A 22,464-nucleotide genomic window follows, 5' to 3' on the forward strand; every position below is an offset into this window, starting at 1 on the left:
ATGGTGCTCAGTCCTGGTCAGGGGACTGGACTTGATGACCTCCTGAAGTCTCTTCCAGCTCTATGAGATATGTATCTCCGTTCATCCTTGTTGCCATGGGTGTGCATGACTCCTGTAATTACACACAGGGGCCATGAAGCTAGACTATTACACAGCACAGCTAGCCATCCTGGGTGGCTTGTGGCTATCATTTTAGTTGATGCAACAGAAATTGAACTGTGGACTTCCAGAGCTGAAAGCGTGGGCTGCTACAACTTACGCAAAGATCCAGGCTCTCTAGCTGGGGTGTAATAGGCTTCTCCTCCATTTAACACCCACTCACCGCTGGGCTCTTTAAGCATTGGTGTCAGAAGCCTTAAATGAGCTTTGGAAAAGACTAGACCATGGTGAATCTATGTGTGTGATTACCTTGGGAGGGTTCTCTAATTTCTGGCCTTTATAAGGGCATCATTTCTGGCCGTGCTTCACCTCTGTATGTGCCAGTATTGGAGGGGTACAGAGAGAATAAGCAATGGTCCCTGAATTCACAAGAGAGCTGCAGTCAGGAGGATGCGTAGACCATTCCCTGCTCTTCTTGACCCCTAGACGTGGCCCCTGAGTCAGCCTTTGCTGCGCTAAAGAAAATGTCTTGATGCTTATTTGTAATCTGTGTGGTTTCCTGTTAGACTCTACATTACTGCAGCTGCTGAGAACTACTGAACATGTTGCCTTTATGTTTTGTGCCTGGACTTGGAGAGCTGAGATAAAACAAGGCCTCTTCGTTTTTACATTAAAATAAAGTTTGTTGCCTCCTGCCACATTCACTGACCTATTTCTTGTTTTTTCTTTCAGCTATCTGAGGCCAGAAACAGCACAGGGAATTTTCCTCAACTTCAAACGCCTTTTGGAATTTAACCAAGGCAAACTGCCTTTCGCTGCTGCCCAGATTGGAAATTCTTTCAGAAATGAGATCTCTCCCCGTTCTGGCCTCATCAGAGTCAGGTATTGCAATCCTTCTCCCCCAACAGAACATCTAGCAGGTGATCAGCTGCCTCTAGAGAAATCAAAGCTCCTCCTGGCCAGAGTTTCCCTTTTTCTGATTTCAGGTCCACGCTGCTCTTTGGGGGAATGTCCCAAAGGGTTCTTAGTAGCCACATAATAAACATCTTAAAAAAAGTGATCAGAGTTCACTGGCAAGGAATATCTTGGTTATGAGAGTCTTGCTTCAGAAATGTTGATAATTTTATTCTAGGAATGAAAACTTAGCACTGAAACATGGTTAGACGTTGGAGTAGGGTTTTTTGTCTCAACCTTAGATCGTGTGACAAAGAACAAACAGGGACTTTATCTCTTAGATAAGTTGCTGTGGGGCATTAGTCTAGCAAGAGATTGTTTTAGGGTGACCACCAGATCTTCAAAGCTTCCTGCTTGGAGTAACTGGGCTCTGAAGTGTGTACGATGTTCATGCTTCCTGCACTAGATTGCTCTAGTAGAACCTCCTAAACCATTCGTGAAGTTTCGGCAGTGTTCAGTGGGTGAGAGATTGTGCAGCAAAAGCTTAGAGGAATTAATCTTTCAGTTGATTGCTTTGGGGTGAACTAAAAGTGGCTATTTAAGGGAAAAAAACACAGGGGGCTACTCAGCTGGCAGATCTCAAAATAGTTTGGTACAAAAATCAAAAATGGACCCATTTCACTCTTTAAAGCTGACCTTGGTGTTTCCACTGTGTCTTTCTGTACTGATACCGTGTCCCCTGCTGTTTGGCTTTGCAGCCTCCATTCAGAGACCCAGATTTTGATCTCTGAAGGTTTTTTTAAGCTTCTGGTGGGCATCAGTGGCATTACTCTGCAGATGTACACAGTGCAACTGTAAAACTGATAACTGATTAACATAATGCCATGTTATAGCATGAGCTGGGTCCAGGGGCATTACCGGTACTGAGGTTTTTCAACCCTTGTGCTCTCTTTATTATATCTACAAACTTACACTTCTGGTCACCGAAACCCTTTTCCAATACAATATAAATTACAGGCTTGCGGTTCTTTTATAGGAAATTGTGTTCTAATGTTCGGCAGTAGAATAACATCCCAGTGCTTGCAAAATAAACTTTAAAATCTTCAGTGCGTTCACAAAGCTTTTTTCTGAAGGTTCTTGATAACAGAAAAACTGACAGCAAAGCAGTTTGCAATATGAGGTTAAGAGACTGTGTGTGTTAAAACAATAATATAAAAGAGAGCATACATATTTGTGTGTGTGTGTGTGTGTTAAAACAATAATGTCAATGAGAGCATACATATTGTTGAACATTTGGTTAGGGTACCTGTTATCTTCCTGCTCCTGTTGTCTCAGACTCTTGGACTTAACCCAGTCTCTGAGGAAAAACAACGAGATCAGCCTTTGGGGAAATATGCGCTGTATTTTCCACCCTGAGCACCTGAAGTCTAAATTTATTCACTGCAGACAGATTGCAGAAATATCTGGCATGACGAGCCTTCACTGTAAACACTTAAACAGTAGGCCTGGTTTTCAGCAGGGTGAGCCACCTGCAATGGCAGTTGAAATTAGAGAGCACCCCCCTCTCTCATTACCACTAAAGGTCAGGCTAGTGAGACATGTAAATATGATTCAGGTGCCCAATGCACTCTTCTGAAAATGTCTCATGTCTCTTGAAGTCCATCCCCTGGCACACCCACCTCAATGGCCGAGAGTTAAGATTTGACTTGTTGAATGGGGGATCATGGACTTTTTCTTGATCTCCGTGTTTACAATGCCATGCAGAATACTTTTGTCATCTCTTTGCTTGTTTGCAGTAAAGCAAAGTAAGCAAATTGGATTTATTGTTCGACTGCCTGGTTGAATGCTGGAAGATCCTCCGGTTTTAAATCCGTCCCATGCTCTTATAGAGAATGGTGTTGCATTTAAAGATGTATTAGTCGTGGGGGCTTTTTCCGTGAAGCTTTCTAAACTAGATCTCTCCATGTGATCAGGGTGAGGAGAGGTCATAAGTTGGGTGGGACACCTCCAGAGGACTTAGGAAGAGATGGGGGTTTTTCATTAGGTTGTGTTCTTCGCTCTGGGTCACTGATGTGATAACCAAGGCCTAAAGGCTTCCCAGGAAATGCATAGGTACCGTTTAATAGATGTTAATGGTGGGGGTGAAATGTCTGATGTCTGAAGAGAAGAGGCTTGTTTCCTAACCTCACTCTGTTCCCTTGGCGCAGTACACGGTGGTGAGTAAACTCCTGATGGGAGTTTTTAACAATGTAGACACACTTATAAGGCTGGTGTGAAAGATTCTGCTTGGGAGGCCCCCAGAACATCCATTAACACTGGCCTGTGGTTCTATGTGTTCTCCTTAGAGAATTCACTATGGCAGAAATTGAGCACTTTGTGGATCCCAGTGAGAAGCATCACCCCAAATTCCAGAGTGTGGCAGATCTCCACATCTGCCTGTATTCCTCCAAAGCCCAGGTCAGTGGGCAGTCCGCCCACAGGATGCGTCTGGGAGATGCCGTTGAGCAGGTAAAGTTACTCTCACACCATTCACAATGTGCAGAAGTAAACAAATTCCAAACGTGCAAATCAGGAGCACCTTTGTGTAGTCCAGTGGAGTTACTCCTCATGAGCACCTGTGGAACAGAAATCAAAGTCTATCCTATCTTATCAGTACTGAAGGGACAAAGTCACCTAGCATGGAGGCTGGTTGGTTTTTGAGAGAGGGAGCAGGTAGGGATACAACACTCACTAGAAGACTTGAGAATCCAGACACACACCCTTTGTATCACCTGCCATCCATAAGCTGTGTGTTTTGCATTTGAATCCCCAAACCCCTGATTCCTTTATCCAGGTAAGTCAGAGAGAGAAAGATGGACCACTTGAAAGTAGGTACTAAATACAGTAGTCCCTCGAGTTGTGCAAAGGTTGTTCCCACACATCCTTGCATAACTCAGATTTCACCTAAGTCAAGGGCAGCATTTTTTCCCAGGTGGAACGAATGTTCCACAGCTGGGGAAGCAGCAGGAGCATCTGGAGCTCCCAAGGAGTTGTGGAGGGTTAAGGCTACAAAGGGGGTGGGGAGTTGAGTTGGAGCATAGAGGGTTTGAACCAGGCCTGTGCAGAGCTGGTGAGGGAGAGTTGAGCCAAGGCCAGTGGGATATTGAATTGTGCTGAATTCACAACTGTGCATTTCCAGGGGTTACTATATATAATGAGAACCCATTTTTCTGGTCTCTGCATGTGTCGAGATTATCAATATGTGGAGATACACATCTCATAGAGCTGGAAGGGGCCTTAGGAGGTTATGGATTCCAGTCCCCTGCCCTCTTGGCAGGACCAAGCCTGACAGACTTTTTTTTTTTTTTTTTTTTTAAATCTATTTGCCCCAGACCCCTAAATAGCCCCTTCAGGGATTGAACTCACAACCCTGCATTTAGCAGGCCAATTCTAAACCACTGAGCTGTCCCTTCCCACAAATTCTAGCCTGCCCCAGGCCCTTAGAAGGTCCCCTCAAGGATAATGGCTCACAACCCTGGATTTACAAGGCTAATGCTCTAACCAGTGAGCTATCCCTCTCCCGATAATGGGATCATGATCTGTGAGTGGGGTTGTTAGGCAATATTGCAATGTAAATAACGTGCACTTCAGTATAAAAATACATTATCTCTGTATTTGTCAGAGGCCTTTTGATACAATGCCTTGTTAATACTGGACATTCATAATAGTACGGAGGTAACTGGTTTTGTATTGGTGGTATGAGATGGCTGGTAGTGCACAGGGAGGGGTTTGTCTGGCAAATTAATAGGAAAAAACTCAAAATCCTCAAATACAAATTGTAAGGATGATAATTTAAAGATGATTCATCATCAACTCAGTCAAATTTCTAGCAACCAAAATAATCTCTCTTTGGAGGGCTGAGAACAGAAGTGATGGATGGAAGTAAGAAAAGCTCCTCCTAGGCTCTTTCTCTGTCCTCTCCTTTTCATCTTAGCCTCTACATATTTTGTTGCTTTTAGGGCCTGGTCTGAACCCTTTGGGCTCCATCATTTTGTTCCTTTGTTTTTATCAGGTCCACAACAATTCCTCCTCTGTCAGCTGCTCCAGACCTCTAATCCTGTTACTTTTTTTTTTAATTCCAACTCTTCCCATTATGGGGCCTGTGCATTGAGCCTGGTAGGCAGGGATTCCCAACTGTCTCATGGGCCTTCTGAAATGCCCCTTGAGGTAGCTCTGTAGGGATTTGATTTTAGAGGTGGAAAATCAAGTGCAGAAAACCCAAATGACACTCACAACTTCCAGCCATTGGCTTGTGTTGTACCTCTTTGCTGAACTAAAGAGCCTATTGTCAAATATTAGTTTCTGTGCAGTATTCTGCTATACTGGGGAATTTACTAATTTTGGTCACACAAGACTTCCAAAGGGAGACTTTACTGTGAAGTACAGAGGTTTTGCTGTATTGCGTTCACAATGCAGTGGATTTCAGGAAACATATCTCAGTGTATCACAGATGGCAGCAAGAAGTGAAGCAATAACTGCTGTCTCCAGTTTTTCTGAGGCAGCAATATGATGCTGTGGAAGTTAACAAAATGTGCTTTTTTTTTTTTATCTCCCTCCAGGGTGTGATTAATAACTCTGTCCTAGGTTACTTCATTGGCAGAATCTACCTCTACCTGATAAAGGTTGGTGTATCCCCAGATAAGCTACGGTTCCGACAGCACATGGAGAACGAGATGGCTCATTATGCCTGTGACTGCTGGGATGCGGAGTCCAAAACATCTTATGTAAGTTGCAGAATTAAATTTATGAGGAGAGCCTTGAGTTGTGTGTTCCCCGTGCTCTGATACATTCTTAGCCTGGCATGTCACTAGTAAGATGGCCTCAAAAATCTGTTTGTTAAAGTGAAGAAATTCAACGGGCAGGTTTAAGGCTGGCTCTGCTGCCTCAGGCGCATCCTTGGAGTATCATGGAAGGACAGAGTGACCAACACCGCCGTCCTCGAGCAAGCTGGAATCCCAACCATGCACACCCTCCTCAGGCAGCGTCGACTCCGCTGGCTTGGCCATGTCCACAGGATGAGTGATGGAAGGATTCCAAAAGACATCCTGTATGGTGAGCTAGCCTCTGGCAAAAGACCTCCCGGACGCCCCCAGTTGCACTACAAAGATGTCTGCAAGAGAGACCTCAGAGAGGTAGGCATCGAGCTGGACAACTGGGAAGAACTAGCGGACGACCACAGCAGATGGAGGCAGGGGTTACACAAGGGCCTTCAGAAGGGCGAGATGAAGATCAGACAGCTAGCAGAGGAGAAGCGAGCGCACAGAAAGCACACTAAGGACTTGCCAGACACCCACTACATCTGCAAGAGATGCAGCAAGGACCGTCACACTCATGTGGGTCTTCATAGTCGCAATAGACGCTATAAATGAAGTCCTCAATTGAAACTTTAAAGGGTGCGATCCATAGTCTATGCAGACTGAAGGATGCCTACTACTACTACCCCTCTGTTGAGCTTCATACGATTCCATTGGCTATAGCAGACTCACTCCTGATTTATGGATGCTGTACGTGGGATGTTCATCGCCCTGTAGGAGCAACAGGTGCTGTAAACCCTAGTCAGAGGACTTAAGTATTGTGGGGTTGAATTGTGTCCAAGTGAGAGGTGAATCAGGCCCCTGTGGCTTCCAGCTTGTTACCCCAATAAAACCAGTGCAGAAGAGAGAGAGCACTGCTGGAGTTGTCTGCCCAAGACAGCTCCTTTGTGCTCCATCCACTGACCTCCTTTTGCTATGAGGTCTAACCAAGGATAGCTAGTAGGACAGGGCTTTTTTCCCAGGACCTCTGTTCCCATTACACACCTGCCCCACTCTTCACTATATGAAGAATGTTGCAATGTCCTGACTTGGTGTACACTTTTGTTTTCCCTCTGATTGTTCATTGGACAATTAAGATCTTGTGTGTATTTTTTTCCAGTGAACAGGAAAGGTTTGTTAGGAGTGCAGCATTTTTTTTAAATCCCCCTGTTACATGCTTGTGGAGCTCTTACTGCGTCTTCCAGAAATCTCAGCGACAGTCTTTGTATGAGTCAGCAGAAAGATTTTTTTGAGTGGAGGCTTCGTAGGGGGCTCTTATTGATCAGTTATGTCTGGTAGAAAGAGAAGAAACCTCACAGGTAACAGAATTGGATGAAATCCTTTGGCTGGACTTAGGCAGGGTGAATCAACAGTATCTTCCATTAGAGTGAAGACCTTTCTTTACACCCAACTAGTCTTTTCAAGTGGGCTGGGGTCTGCTAATTCTCAGAGTGCTAAAACTGCTTGGGAACTTCATGGGATTGAATCATAGGACCCTTCTGTTGCTGTGAGCATCTCATGGGCGTACCTCCGAGGTGAGGCACAGTTGAAGTAAAGAAGGTTAAACTGTATGGTTTCTGCAGGGTTATGCAGAGCTCATGACAGAACGGGAACTTAAGAACATAGGACAAGAAGAGCCCTCCTTGGTCTCTGCTTTTCTAGGTTGGATAGATGGTTCAGTTAATAGGAGTTTGCTTTATTTTATGGCATGAATAAGAGCTAAACCTGGAGCTCCTCTGCAGGTGAAAGTACAAATGTTCTGTCTGAACTCTAATCGTTGCAACTCTTTATTGAATTATTTGGGGTTGGCCATCCGTAATGTGTCGTCACAGCCTGCTAATGGGTGAAGTTGCTATATGTGAAGTTGCACCAAACTTTTCAGCTAAAGAACCACTGCAGCTTGCCTGTTACTTCATCGAAAAATCCTGTGGAACTGAGCAGAGAAGAAAATTTCTCTGCCTGCAAAAAGTTTAAACCAACTTCTGTAGCAGGGGCGTAATTGGTTAAGACTTTCTACATGATTTTTCAAAAAGTTGTAGAAAAATTATCATTGTCTGTTACAGCTAATAGTTTTTCTGTCAGACCTTATTGGTTTCCTCCCTGTGAAATTCTGTAGGACTTTCCTACATGGAATGGCATGGCGTCTGACAAAGTGGGTCAAGTGCCCGCAAAAGCTTATGCTCCAATAAATCTGTTAGTCTGTAAGGTGCCACAGGACTTCCCGTTGTTTCTACATGGAATGTGTTGGAACACAGGAATGTTTCCTGTACAGGCATCCTCGTTGGGTCTCTCTACGTTGAAGTGGGGCTTTATGTAAGCTGGACAGCTTCTCTCTCACTAATAGAAGTTGGTCCAATAAAATATATTCCCTTACCCATCCTGCGTTTGTACTATTCTGCAACCAACACAAATACAACAGCACTGCCCCGCAGCACATCTGGCTGTACCCAAGTGAGCTTTGAGTTAGGTACCTCAGATGAATGCACTGAAGCACTATACCCCGTTATGTCCTCACGTGGCTACTCTGCAGTGTCGTAGAATCTGTGCTCTCTTGCAAGCTTGCTTGAGTACCTCTACCCAGGCTGCATTCGCTCACTTGTGGTTGTGATATAACTGGACTCTTTAGCTGTGTCTACACGTGCACGCTACTTCGAAGTAGCGGCACGAACTTCAAAATAGCGCCCGTGACGGCTACATGTGTTGGGCGCTATTTCGATGTTAACATCGACGTTAGGCAGTGAGACGTCGAAGCCGCTAACCCCATGAGGGGATGGGAATAGCGCCCTACTTCGACGTTCAACGTCGAAGTAGGGACCGTGTAGTCGTTGCGCGTCCTGCAACATCGAAATTGTGGGGTCCTCCATGGCAGCCATCAGCTGCGGGGTTGAGAGACGCTGTCTCTCCAGCCCATGCAGGGCTCTATGGTCACCGTGTGCAGCAGCCCTTAGCCCAGGGCTTCTGGCTGCTGCTGCTGCAGCGGGGGATTCATGCTGCATGCACAGGGTCTGCAACTCGTTGTCGGCGCTGTGTATCTTGTGCTGTTTAGTGCAAGTGTGTCTGGGAGGGGCCCTTTAAGGGAGCGGCTTGCTGTTGAGTCCGCCCTGTGACCCTGTCTGCAGCTGTGCCTGGCACCCTTATTTCGATGTGTGCTACTGTGGCGTGTAGACGTTCCCTCGCTGCGCCTATTTCGATGTGGTGCTGTGCAACGTCGATGTTCAACATCGACGTTGCCAGCCCTGGAGGATGTGTAGACGTTATTCATCGAAATAGACTATTTCGATGTCTCCACATCGAAATAGGCTACTTCGAAGTAGGCTTCACGTGTAGACGTAGCCTTTGAGTCCTTCTGTTGTTGCAAACTGGAATTTCATGCACGTAGGTTTTGACCACATGTGCGTGCGTGCTGGCGTACAACAGAATGAACGGGGAAGACCAAAGAGCTTTGTTGCATGGATTGCCCCATTGTAAAGCAAACAGCTCACTGGTTTTGGTGAACAGATTTAGAATTCACAGACCATGCTCTGTGCAAATTAATTCGTGTACAGGCTTTTCCTTTCCACCCCATGATCATATGCAAGAAAATGCTTCAGTCAGCTCTTACTCATACGTTACTTAGCAGCTCTTAAGCAGGCCTCTTTGACAGCTGTGAAGAGGCAAGTTGACTAATCTGTCCCAAGCTGAGGTGACAAAAGCCCACTGATGCCAAGTTACTCATCTCATGCATGTTTATGTGATTGTAAAAACATTCGCTGTTACCAGCTCCCCACCTCATGTGAGTCTGTGTCATTCCACAAGCCTCAATAGGGAACGTGACCCTGTATACATGCATTTTTCATATTCCATAACTAGTTACTTCTTGATGTAAACAGGCCCATTCAAGCAAGAGGGAAGCTGGTGGAACTCTTGCTGCTTATCAAAACAGAGCTAATTAGGTAGAAAAAGCAGCCCTGGGAGCATGAAGGGCTTAGGCACAAACAAACACATTTTATGGTTAAGTGAGCAAAAAGACATCCGTTTAAAAGCTTCCAATTCTGCCTTTCTAGGGTTGGATTGAGATCGTTGGTTGTGCTGATCGCTCCTGCTATGACCTCTCCTGCCATGCCAGAGCCACCAAAGTTCCTCTCATAGCTGAGAAGCCACTGAAAGAACCCATATCCTTTGTGAATAAAATGGTTCTCCCTAAAGTGTCTGACACAAAAACATCCTAAGGCCAGTGTGTGTCTAGTCAAAGTTAGACCTTACAGAGAGTATCTGGGGTAAATCAGGAGACCTTATTGCTCACAGTAATGTAAAGAATAGCTTTGCAGGGTCAGCCCCAAAGTTTTCTGTATGAGAGTCGTTTTACTCAGGTGAGTATAGGAAATAGGGGGCAAAGTTTGCTTCCTGAATCCTTGTTTTTTATTTACTAGTCAAGCATAGTTTAAATGTTGCACCAGCTACTTGCAAAAGAACTTTGGAACATTAAAGAGGGGCATAAACCCATAAAAAAGTAAATGAATGTGGTCTGCTTGGAGGGTTCAGTCTGCCTGGTTCTTGGTTGGTTCAGGACCACGAATTCCACTCCCCCATTTTTTCCCCTCCATGGGATTGGGAGGGACTGCTTTCCAGATAGCCTAAGTCCCCAGACCAGTGGATTTCCATTCAGGTGGTGAGTTGCGACTGGCTCTGGGGTAGGCTTGGTGGGCTTTTTCTTGAATATATTGGATTTGATTCTGTTCCTGAGTGCACTGGTATAAATCTGGAATTGAGGCAATTGGCATCGCTCCTGATGATTTGGGTGTAACTGAGATCAGAAACCAGCCCACGGTGTGAAAATATCTTATTCTTGCTCTAATATCAACCATACTAACGGCATATACAGGTTGAACCTCTCTAGTCCAGAACTCTCTCGTCTGGCAACATCTGTAATCCGGCATGGTTTTGGTTAGGCAGATGACCACTTTCCCGTGGTCCCATACAGATTGTTTCCAGCCACCAGTCCTGGCTCCGTGTTTTGTGCTGTTATTTAGATGTAATTTGCCCCTAAATGTCTTCTAAAAGCCCAGCGAGCAGTGGAAGTGTTGGTAATGCTGCTAGACAATATTGACCTCCCGTCATCTAGCAAATTCTCCTGTTTAGTCTGGTGCCCTTGGGACCTGAGTGGCACCAGAGAGGTTCAACCTGTATATGCTGATCGACAATACTAATAGAGTCAAAACAAAAAAGCAGTAAAGTAGCACTTTAAAGACTAACAAAATAATTTATTAGGTGAGCTTTCGTGGGACAGACTATGGTCTGAAGAATCATAGAATACTAGGTCTGGAAGGGACCTCGACAGGCCATCAAGTCCCCAGTGGCAGGACCAAGTACTGTCTAAACCATCCCTGCTAGACATCTATCTAACCGGTTCTTAAATATCTCCAGCAGTGGAGATTCCACAACCTCCCTTGGCAATTTATTCCACTGTTTGACCACCCTGACAGTTCGGAACTTTTTCCTAATATCCAACCTAAACCTTCCTTGCTGCAGTTTAAGTCATTGCCTCTTGTTCTGTCCTCAGAGGCCAAAAAGAACAAGTTTTCTCCCTCCCCTTTGACACCCTTTTAGATACCTGAAAACTTCTATCATGTCTCCCCTCAATCTTCTCTTTTCCAAACTAAACTGTCTGTCCCACGAAAGCTCATCTAATAAATTATTTTGTTAGTCTTTAAAGTGCTACTTTACTGCTTTTTTGTTCTGATAGTATATAGACTAGCATGGCTTTCTCTCTGTTACTAATAGAGCATTTACTTTCTGCTCTCAGGTAAGTTACTCAAACCAGCGACAGTGTAGCATAGGATAGAATGACAGAGCGTGGACCCCAAGGTCAGTAGGTGATGCCTATCATTACGTGTTACCTAATACATGCTAATGAAAGAGTCCTCAGAGTCGTTTCCTTAACCGCTTTGTACAAAACAGTCAATGTTGTTCAGTTTGAGGCAAATAAGGGAGCCATTGGCAAAGCCTACAAGAAGGATGCAAAATCGGTGCTGGAATACCTTTCCATCTGTGACGAATGTTACATCAGCGAGATGGAGAAGCTGCTGAATGAGAAAGGGTGAGAACACACTGGGTGTGGGGCTGAAATAAGATTTTCCTTTCCATTGTCCTATCTCAGGGATACCCAAAAAGCCACTTGAGTAACCGCAGGGCATCCTGTGCCAGCCCTCCAGTAACTGAAAGCCACAATAAAATGGATCATCTGCTGTTCATCCTCCTGGTGACTCAGCCGAGACAATTTTCAGTGATGAACAGAGTACATGTAAATATTATAGTTATGGGCCTTTATGCTTTGGTTTGAAAAAGTAGGTGTGTTTATACTCAAACTAGATGCAGCCTGCTGGCTCCATAGCCAGTCCTGCAAGGTACCAGGTGTCACCTATGAAGTGGTGAGAGCCCTTGGCTCCCACTGACGTCCTTGGGAGTGGAGGCTGTCTCACAGCTTGTGGGCTGGGGTTCGTAGCCGGGCACGGCTGACAGAGGCAGGCAAGTTATATTAATGTAAAATATGTGTTTGTGTGGGGATTATTCATACCCAGCATGGCTTGGTTCACCAATAAAAACATAAGACTGCCCACACTGGTTCAGAGCAAAGGCCATCCAGACCAGTATCCTGTCTTCTGACAAAGGCCAATGCCAAATCCTTCAAAGGGAAAGAACAGAACAGGGCAATTATCAAGACTGTCATCCAGTCCCAGCATCTGGTGGTCAGAGGCTTGTCGAGCCGATAAAGCATTACAGGTGGTAGCAGTGAAAATTACTACAGGGGTCACTTGGTTAGTGCCGTGCTAAAACACTGCAACAACCACAGCTGTGCCCGATGCGTCTGTAATGTGGGTTTTCCAGTTGATTGGTCAGATGGAGAATCCTAAGGATCCTAATCCTTCGAAAAAGCATCATTATATTTCTGAGAAGTGTTATCTTAAAAAATAAAGTTGTTGCTCCAATGTTGCTTGACATAGCATGTGCAGAACAAGTCCCATGGAACACCTCGCCTGTGCAGTGCTTGCTTAGTCTTGCTGGTAGACTACTTTTAACGTATTCGATCCAATGTGGGTTTTATGCGCATCCAAGTAAACAAAGAGCAAGAAGAAGAGTACTTGTAATACATTCAAGCCAGGCCTGCAAGACAGAAAAATTATCACTGGGCGCATCTGTCCTACTGAACCCCAAGCCAGCAGAAAGTTAATCTAATTCCTTTAACCCTCTGATATGATGTGAGCAAAGCAAGAGCAGCATTTGTTGGTGTGTGTACCCCTTCAATCCCCGATGGTGGCTGCAGTTCAGACTCAACTCCCTCATACAGCCACAGTCAGATTGTGCCTCCAGAGACGTCAACTCTGGGAAATGAGTCTCCATGCTGGCACTCAGCATGCAGCTTGCCATAAGTGCCTCCGTTCCTGTATGCCGCACGCTCCTGGAAGCCATCGGTTTAGTATACCTGAGACCACTGCTGCTGATGCACAAGCCTGGTGAGGCGGCTGTGTGGTGATGTGCCTGTGTTAGACCTGTTTCACAGATGGCCATGTTTAGAAGACTGTAGGTGGCTGCTGTAGAAGAAGAGGCAGATTTTGCACTACAGCATCAGTTAGCTGGAAGTTTAATACAATAAATCTTCTTTGTGAACTGAATGTTTAGGGCTGGACAGCCAGCAGTGGAAATTCTGCCTGTCTGAGGACAGATGTGGCAGGTCAGGAAGGGATTTGTTTCCCATCTCCGGAGTAGAGTTGGGTTTGTGTACGTTAAATGTCCTTCCTCTGAAGCACCAGCATTGGCCACAGCTGGAGGTGGGACAGTGGGTGGGGTTGGCCAGGGCTCTGAGGTGACACCAAGCATTGTCTGTGGCAGGCTGGTTCATATTCACATGCTAAGGATCTAACTGAGCCGTATGTGGGACTGGGATGGAATTTTCCCAGCCTGTGTCAGACGGGTGGTGATCTGAGGACTTTTTTTTGCCTTCTTCGGCAGTATGTGGGTGCAAATTACTTGGCAGGATTATCTGCTTGTATCTCACTCATTTCCTTGCCATAGCATAGGCCTCATACATTGGCCCATCTCAATTCCTCCTGTTCTCTGCCTGTGGTACCACTCCAGTCCCCCGTGGGCTGTAATAATTTGGTCAGATTTAGGTTGTCCAGTTTAATATGCGGGTGCTGGTTGGTGCTGGCAGCCTGGGCAGTACAGGTCAGAGCAGTTGATCTGGTCCTTATACTCTGACTCTGTTATTGGTTTGTCCATTAAGCAGCCGTGGGATCATTTTTTATTTGTCTGGCTTGAGAGAGCACAACACCAAAAGCTGTAGGAGTCAGCAAAAAGCGGATTTTGGCCCAGCTGCTTGTTTGGGAAGCTTTTACAGATCAATAATATGTTTGATTTTTTTCAATTCCCAGGGAGCTGGCAGGTAGTCTCCATCAGAACTAAACTGACATGAAAAGTCGGTAGTGAGTCAATATCTGAATGTTCTGTGGTTAATTTCTCTCTTTGTTCCCCCTTGGAAATCTTCCATAGTTTAATTGAATTTGCTTCTGGCTATTAACCACATTTGCTTTTATGTTCCCCAATGATTATGAGCACTTGTATTTTACAACAATAATAAAAGAATGCTAGATACAATCTTGGAGTGCTTTGAAAAATGAGACGTGTTAACTGGTTCTTCCTTTGATCCATGGAGGTTGTTGATTTGTTCCATATAGCCCCTAAATCAGTTTTTCTTTAAATAAAAATGAAACCAGCAAAACCACCTAAGGGGAAGTGACAGAACTGGTTTCTATGCTAATACTTAAAAACTGGCATTTTCTTTACAGGGAATTCACTGTTGAAACTGAAGGGAAAACTTTTCAATTAACAAAGGACATGGTCAGTGTGAAGAGATTCCAGAAAACACTGCACGGTAACTTTATTCTTTAATTTTAGTGATGGGAAGCCAATAGCCACACATTTAGAGCATAAGAGAAATAAACGAACCTGCAAGTTGTGGCCAAAATGTTGAAACTTAAGTGCTCTTCTACAAGCCTGATATATATGAACCATCTTCTTTCACTGACTTCAGTGGAAACACCCCAGTAAATAAACCTGTTTTTATTACAGTGCTGAAGTTGAGGTTCCAAGCTTTGGGGCTCCTTGTTTTTTAAGACATGTTCCCCATTATTTTCTTATGATCTGTTGCCTTACAGGATAATTCCAGCATAGGTTCAAAGCAGGTCAGACAGTTATTTATAGTATACAAGGCCCCTATTACAATGATAGCTGAGACACCCTCAATGTTCTGTATATTTAGCCTCACTACATCACCGTGAGGAACCACAGTGCTGTTCTTCTATTTTACAGGTGGGGACTGAGGCCCAGAAAGTCTTAAGTTGACTAGAGCTGATTGGAAAAATTTCCCAAAAACATTTTTGTTTGCTGATTTGTCAAAATCAAAATGTTCTGTGAATCTGTTCCATTCTGAGACTTCCAACACGACACAGGCTTTATCTCCTGCCACCTATTGAGTGCCAGCAGCCCAGGATTCCAGTGCCTACAGCTCCAGGATGGCTTCAGAGTCAGGAACCCTGGGCTTCCAAACCCTGGAGCTAGCTGGCTCCTTGATCTGCTCTTGCAGTTGTGGAACTGCAGCAGGACCAGTGATCGTAGGACTTCAAGGCTCCTGACTCCCCACCAGAGAGAACACAAATCCCGGTCAGTTTCATTGCTGCCATTCAGTGATGGACAGCAATGAAACTTACAGTCATGTCAGTTTTAGTGAGAAGCTTGTAGAGGACCACGCTTCACTGAGAATGTGGCCCTTGATCCTAGGGGCTTACATTGCTTTGGAAACACCATGTTTCTGAAATGAAATATCTGTATTTCTTTTTCTCTTTCCTTTTTCTTTTTGAGTTTTTGGCTTTGTCTAAAATCTTTAACATTTTTTTGGAAATCAAACTTGTTTTCCCAGGCAGATCTGTAACTAACTTCTCCAAGGTCACAAAGGAAGTTTGTTGGTTATTGTTTCTAGCCCAGAGATTCACATTAGCGCCCTCACTACTGGACCATCATTCTTCTGCATCTTTTTTTAAAACATTTAAGAGTCAGTCATGCACAAAGCCAAGTGCTTCCTGGGAGTTGGAGAGCACCCTTAATTCTTACCCGTTCTTGGAGACATAAGCAGTCTGCATACATTACCCAGGTTTCTAAGTGCCTGTCAGTCAGAGGTAGAAAGTAACTACACTTAGTCAATATGCCTTGCATTATCTCGGAGCAGTCAGCTGGAGTTTTGATTGTTGGTCAGTTAATTTGTGTTAGTGCAGTCTCTGAATTCTGCTTATCGTTGGCTGGGATGGGAGGCATAGCCAGAGTGAAGGGATCTAATGTGGCCTAGGACCCGGGCTCTGAGGAACAAATTAAAAGCAGCATAGGATGTTCGGTAAATATAATGCTTATGGGAGAAGGTATTGTGCCAAAGGGACTGGCAGAACAGTACTGCCACGTCGTGTATTTCACAGATCTCTTGCTTTTTTTTGTTTGTTTGTTTGTTTTTCCAACCTGTGAAGGTGGGAGCATAAGGCCACTACGTCTGAAATGGTTTTTCATATTACTTAATTTCTAGAACCAGCTTATTCCTCTAACAAACTGTAGCTTCTCAGTTTGGCTGCCAAGGGTTTTTCTAAAACGCTGTGCTGTCTCTAACCAGCACAGACGTTAGCAGGGCTAGTCTGTGGAAACACCGGTACAAATATCATGAAGACAGTTTTTGGGGAGAAAAGTCCTTTTCAGTAGTACTTTGGGAGGGTTGTTTTCGTGTTTCTGTAGAGTGTAGTATTTCTTACATAGGGCATCTGATCTTCAGAGGGCTTTACAAACATTGACTAATCCGCATGCCACTGTGCGGACGCTTCACATACAGGGACGCTGAGGCAGACAGCTTGAAAGCACCAAGGGATTCACTGATGGTGCTCAGGTTTTAATTCAACGGTTTCTTTCACCCTCTCTTTTTCTCATACAGTTAGATTCATAGTATAACAATAGCACCTGTAGAACCACATTGAGTCCAAATCTTGAGCTCCCCGTATTCCCATCGGCAGCAGAGTTATTTAAACTCCTGTCTTTCTATGTTCAGCTGTAATCTGTCCTGACTTGTGGGGAGGAATGCAGCTTTAGTCCAATAACTGTGCTTTTATAAACTGCCTGTGACTGCCGTGTGTTTTGTGTTGTAGTGGAAGAAATAGTCCCGAATGTGATTGAGCCCTCATTCGGTATTGGAAGGATCATGTACACAGTGTTTGAACACACATTCCATGTCCGGGAGGGAGACGAACAACGAACGGTGAGCCTTTGTGTGCCTTTGGCTTTGTCACAAAGCAGCTGTGGGCGTTTGATTCCCAAAATCCCACCACCAGATGCAGCTCTGGGGTTTCCGTTATACACTGGAATACACAACAGACCTGGGAAAGCCCTGGTAGGACACCTCGCTCCTCTCCTTACCAGAGCATGTGTAAGTGGCACCCAGACACTTAGGTGGTGGCAACACCTGGCCAAAACTTTGAAATGGCCATGCTAATGGCCAAATTGAAGAATACTAGTGAGGGGCTGACATGAATATTCAGCTCCTCATTAGTATGCTGCCGGCCGCGGCACTTTGAAAGTGCCGCTTTTGAATGTGTGCAGCTTGGCTACACGGGGTCCTTTTTGAAAGGACACCAAGCGTTTTGAAATCCCTAAGGGGATTTCAGTGTTTGCGGGATCCTTCCAAAAAGGACCCCCGTGTGGCTGAGCCGCGCACGTTCGAAGTGGCACTTTTGAAGTGCTGCGCCCAGCAGCATGCTAATGAGGCGCTGAATATTCATTTCAGCGCCGCATTAGTATTCTTCATTTTGGCCATTAGCATGGCCATTTCGAAGTTTTGGCCAAGTGTGGCCACATCCTTACAGTTATCTACCACCGTTTGCACTGTAAGCTCTTCCTGCGCTCCTTGGAGCAGAGAACTCTCTTGTGGGCTGAAACTTGACAAATCTCTTCCTAAGGAAGGGAAGTCCTTTTATGTAATTTGTCTCTGCTCTTTTATAATCTCCGTACCATGCAAGCGTCCTCTCAAGCCTGGCTTGTGAGACCTCCCCGCTGCTGAGGTCAGAGACAAAGAATGCAAGCTGTGCCACAGACCATAGTGTTAGCATCATTCCCCAAACTGCAATCCAAGGAGCACTCACTGGCGGCCAATGGAGAGCTATGGGCACTAGATGCCAGCTTCCTTTCCTTGTTTCCCACTGCAACGTTACTTTTAAAGCAGCTGCTAACAGCACATTCCTCTTCCAGCTCAGGTTGCTTTTGGGCTGTGATTACAAGTGGGGGTGGACAGGTGAGGGAGTCTGTGATCTCCTGTCTCCATTAGGTGATCTGTCTATGCAAACACTTGGGCGCCTGTGCTGTGTGCAGTAGGAAAGGATGGGAGAGGGTAAGATGGGAGCGTGAAGGTGAGGGAAAGAACATTACTCCGTTCTCCTTCCTTTGGAACAGTTGGTTAACTATGTAGTGATGAAGCAGATCTCAGGAGAACTACTTGCATTTGTGCTCCGTATCTTAATCAAGTCTCTGTGTGAATTGGAGAGTGGGATGTACCAGATTCTAAGCACCACCATTGAGAGAAATGCACTGGAATTAAACATCTGAGCCCCTCCTCACACTTTGGTTTTCAGGTAGTTCAGGGGGAAGCTCACCTTTACCTCTGAAGCTTTAATGGTTTGCCAAGGGCCAGCTGCTCAGCCAGAAGGAATTGCTATAGCTGTATGATTTCATTAGCGCTGTGCTAACATACTCGAGCTAAGAACCCGATCCAAACTGTAGCTGCTTAATTAAATCTGTGTGTTTGTTTTGACTGTGTTTGTACAGTTCTTCAGCTTTCCGGCGGTGGTAGCGCCATTCAAGTGCTCCGTCCTGCCCTTGAGCCAGAATCAGGAATTCATGCCTTTCGTCAAGGAGCTCTGTGAGTAAATATAATAACATATTTAAAAAAAAAAAAAGAAGATAGTAGCAATCGTCCTGTAAGTCAGTGGGACGGCTGCAATATCAGACTGTTAGAATCAGGGCTTGCTTGGAGCTTCTGTTGCCAGCTCCTTGCCCTAACATGGCTGGTCCCAGATGCTGGCGTTAACTCATTCTTCAGTTAGTGCTTCGTTGGGGGAGCTTTAATGTCCAGCTGAAGAGGCCTTAGTTTCAGTGTCATCTTTCAGAAGAGACTTAGCAAAGCACAAAGGGTAGGCATGGTGCACGGAGATGTGCCCACGCCTTTGTTTGAGCCTTGAACCCAGAACCTGCTGTCAAAACAAAGTCACTTCTTACTTCCCAGCTCTCAAGCACATACTGCCTCCCTCCCATTTACTACTAATGCTGGACTCAAAGTGCGCTGGGCGTGGTATAGGCATAGAGCAAGGACCAGCCCTTACCCCAAACAGCTTAAAACATACGATCTGGAATCGCCCACCCTTGCTCAGTGGACAGCCTGTGACTGACTCTGGCGAGGGAGTGGCATGCACCCCCGTGAACAACTTCCAGTGTAGAGTTGGGGCAAAGTAGCAGATGACTGGCTTGGGGAGCCACACGGAGCCATTGTGGGTCTGACTTGCCGGGACAGTAATGACTGTCCATTGGCATTTCCCTCCCTTTTTGTCTCTGTCGCCCTGTGGTTCTGTGTCCCTCTGACCCGCCAGCCTGGCCGGGCTGTTAACCCTGTGAATCTCCATTTCCTCCAGCTGAGGCACTCACCAGGAATGGCGTCTCCCACAAAGTGGATGATTCCTCCGGGTCCATTGGCCGGCGCTACGCCAGGACGGATGAGATCGGCGTGGCGTTCGGCATCACGATAGACTTCGACACGGTGAACAGGACACCTCACACGGCCACTCTAAGGGACCGCGACTCAATGCGTCAGATCCGAGCTGAGGTAAAATGCCCACACGCTTGTGAGGGAAGGAGTTAATGTATTGACTAGGGCGGGGGCTGGGTTGGCTGCCTCTGAGCCTGGGGACATACTGGCCTTGCTGTCAACCATGCAGGTCTCTTCATGTAGGATCCATATGCTCTGAGGCCGAGAGGGTACAAACCCACTGGGGAAACGGACACAGCTGTTGCTTTGAATAGGAGCCAGAGGGAGAGGTTACCCTGGAGAGAGTCTCGAGCCATGTAAACACCTACTAGGAGACTGTCCCGCTCACTGTGGGCATAGGCCATTGTTGTTGTCATTGCTGACTTGTGTACATAGCGCTAAGCTGTTCTCCAGACAGTCCCACGGTGACTTGTCTTGGTTGTCGCGGAAGGTGGACCTCCATGGGGCCTCTTTCGTGCGTGTGAATATGCAGCGCCCTCCTCAGCTAGCATGTCCCCTGCAGGCCCTTTGCTAGCAATTCAGTGAGGTGGCCATCTTGGCCCCTCTCCTTCTGGGGCACTGACCCCTAAGGCCCAGGAGATGCTCCAAAAGCCCCATTTTCACTTCCTTGGGGAAGCTTTTTCAAGTGTCTGCCAACCAGACTGTCATGTTTACTGAGCTAGCAGGACCTCAGGCCCTTTCTGGCCTCTGAGTGCAGACCCCCTCGCCCTTTGGCTTCTTGCCCTTACCTCTCTGGGGAGGAATCTCACACTCCTTCCACTCAGACCACAGCCTGGGTGTGCCAGCCTGTGCGCATCAGCCACTGAGCTCCCTGCAGGTCAGGCTGGGTTTCAGGCACTTGTATCTAGTGCCTTTCATTCTCCTGGTAGAAGGTAACGTTGCTAACTGCGCTGGCGCACCGAGAATGTGCTGACTCAACCGTAGCAGCGCTCTGATTGGATGCTGAGGGAGCACATGGTTCTCAGCCGATGTTATGTGCAACACACCTCGTTTCATGTGCCCTTGCTTGAGGTGCATGTCACGTTAATAATGCCGGTAGGAAAAGACCTACGTGAAAGGAAACCAGCAGACTGTGGCAGCCCTGTGCATGAGTAGTGGTACACAAAACGTTTTGTGGGCTGCACGCGGAAGCACAATGGGCTGTAGGTTGCCCACCACTGCTCTAGGTCAGTCGAGGGTTTAGGTCTGGAGGTCTGTCTTCCTTACTGCCCTTTTCAGAGTGGCTTGGATGCTGCCTGGAGAGTGGGCAAGAGCGATGAATGCTGCTCACTCTTAACCCTTAGCACAAGCTGCTGAATGACTATCCGGAAGGGCCTCTTCTCTGGAGAGGCTCATCTCCCCTGACAGCCCTTGTGGTGTAACGGTCACCCCATGGCATGGCACAGACACAGCCGACACCAGTTAGTGCTAATCACTGGTGCACCCCTGCGATGGTCACAGTGACAGGCGAGGGAGTCTCTAGAAGGAAGGGAGCCAAACGGGTGGCTGCAGATGAAGCAGGGAGCATGCACACTCCTGCAGTGCAGAAGACTCCCGCTGCTCACAAGCCTGCTAGGGATGGCACTGCATGCATTGTGACCAGAAGCCTCTGCTGGGCCAGTGCCCACTGAAGACATGGGAATGACTCCCACTGGTTTTAGCGAACACTTGTCCCAGTGTGACTAGTATGTCTGATTTCTCTCACTGAACCCTGAATCAGTTCCTGCATGGTCTCTGTAGCTCTTTAACTCAGCCCCTCTGATCACACCCATAGCAAAGCAAAAACTCACCAGCTCCTGCATTAGCTTGTACTCGCGTTACATTACCCAGGACCTGTCAGAATCCTCTGCTCCCAGGTTCCTTTGGGCTAGCACATTCTTCTCTACCTGTCCCAACATGTTGTGTGATGCTGTGCTCCGCTCCGGGGATGGCTGCATTTCACTAGGGACTATCCGTGCTCCAGATACTTGATCAATAGTCACTACGGTGAAAAGTGATCTCGAGTTCAAATGCCCTTTTGGTTGGTGACACAATGACTTGATGTCCCAGAGTTTGAGGAAGTGTTTGGTTGTAAAAATATTATATGACAGTGGTGGATAGATCTGTTGTCACACAGTGACAGCCAATCAGTTGGCTGTATTTGTAATACGGTGCTAAACATTATCCATGTCCGTGTAGGATGAACGAAATCAAGTTGTGTGGCCTCATGCCTTGCCTGTTTCTTGCACTCTCCCCCTAGGTCTCTGAACTTCCTACCATAATCCGGGACCTGGCAAATGGTTATCTAACTTGGGCTGACGTGGAGGCAAAGTACCCGCTCTTTGAGGGACAAGAGACTGGCAAAAAGGAGACAATAGAGGAAGATAATTACCTGAAATAAACTCTATAGGACGTCCACTTTTTACTGTTCCTGTTAATATGAAATAAACTATCATGTGTATTATTCAAAGCTGCATTGTTTGTGCACCCAGGGAATATTTGTTTTGTTTTTTCCTCAATTGCTGCCTGATTTTAACTTTAAACTGAAATAATGGCAATTAAAGGTGTTATGAACAAAACTGTCCTTGCAGTTGCGTGCTTCTCTGGGTTTGTGCAGCCTTGTGCTTTGAGACCTTTGACTTTTTTGACCACTTATTTGGTTAACTCTTGGGGGGGCGAAGAGGAGGTCCAAGTGGGTGCATAAAAGAAGCAAAGTCCAGTTGGTGAGACGTTCATGCTAGGGCAATGTTGGACAAGCTCCTCTGTACCTCCCTTCCCCACTGTAAAGCAGGGTTAATACGCTTCTTC

The 22,464-nt window shown here is 46.1% G+C and overlaps 1 protein-coding gene across 1 annotated transcript in view; it reads left to right on the top strand.

Annotated features, from left to right (window-relative positions):
- Positions 1 to 22,225, top strand: part of GARS1 (glycyl-tRNA synthetase 1) — a 42,209-nt gene extending 19,984 nt beyond the window's left edge. Inside the window, exons 8-17 of the mRNA XM_074985170.1 lie at positions 832 to 981; positions 3,339 to 3,501; positions 5,592 to 5,756; positions 9,869 to 9,980; positions 11,760 to 11,901; positions 14,648 to 14,733; positions 17,036 to 17,145; positions 18,705 to 18,798; positions 19,565 to 19,755; positions 21,917 to 22,225. Coding sequence (XP_074841271.1) covers positions 832 to 981; positions 3,339 to 3,501; positions 5,592 to 5,756; positions 9,869 to 9,980; positions 11,760 to 11,901; positions 14,648 to 14,733; positions 17,036 to 17,145; positions 18,705 to 18,798; positions 19,565 to 19,755; positions 21,917 to 22,057 — 1,354 coding nt within the window. The 3' untranslated portion in view covers positions 22,058 to 22,225. The remainder of the gene's footprint in view (positions 1 to 831; positions 982 to 3,338; positions 3,502 to 5,591; positions 5,757 to 9,868; positions 9,981 to 11,759; positions 11,902 to 14,647; positions 14,734 to 17,035; positions 17,146 to 18,704; positions 18,799 to 19,564; positions 19,756 to 21,916) is intronic.
- Positions 22,226 to 22,464: the final 239 nt, after the last annotated feature.

Source organism: Carettochelys insculpta, chromosome 2 (genome assembly GCF_033958435.1).
Source record: "Carettochelys insculpta isolate YL-2023 chromosome 2, ASM3395843v1, whole genome shotgun sequence".
In the NCBI taxonomy this organism is placed as follows: domain Eukaryota; kingdom Metazoa; phylum Chordata; order Testudines; family Carettochelyidae; genus Carettochelys; species Carettochelys insculpta.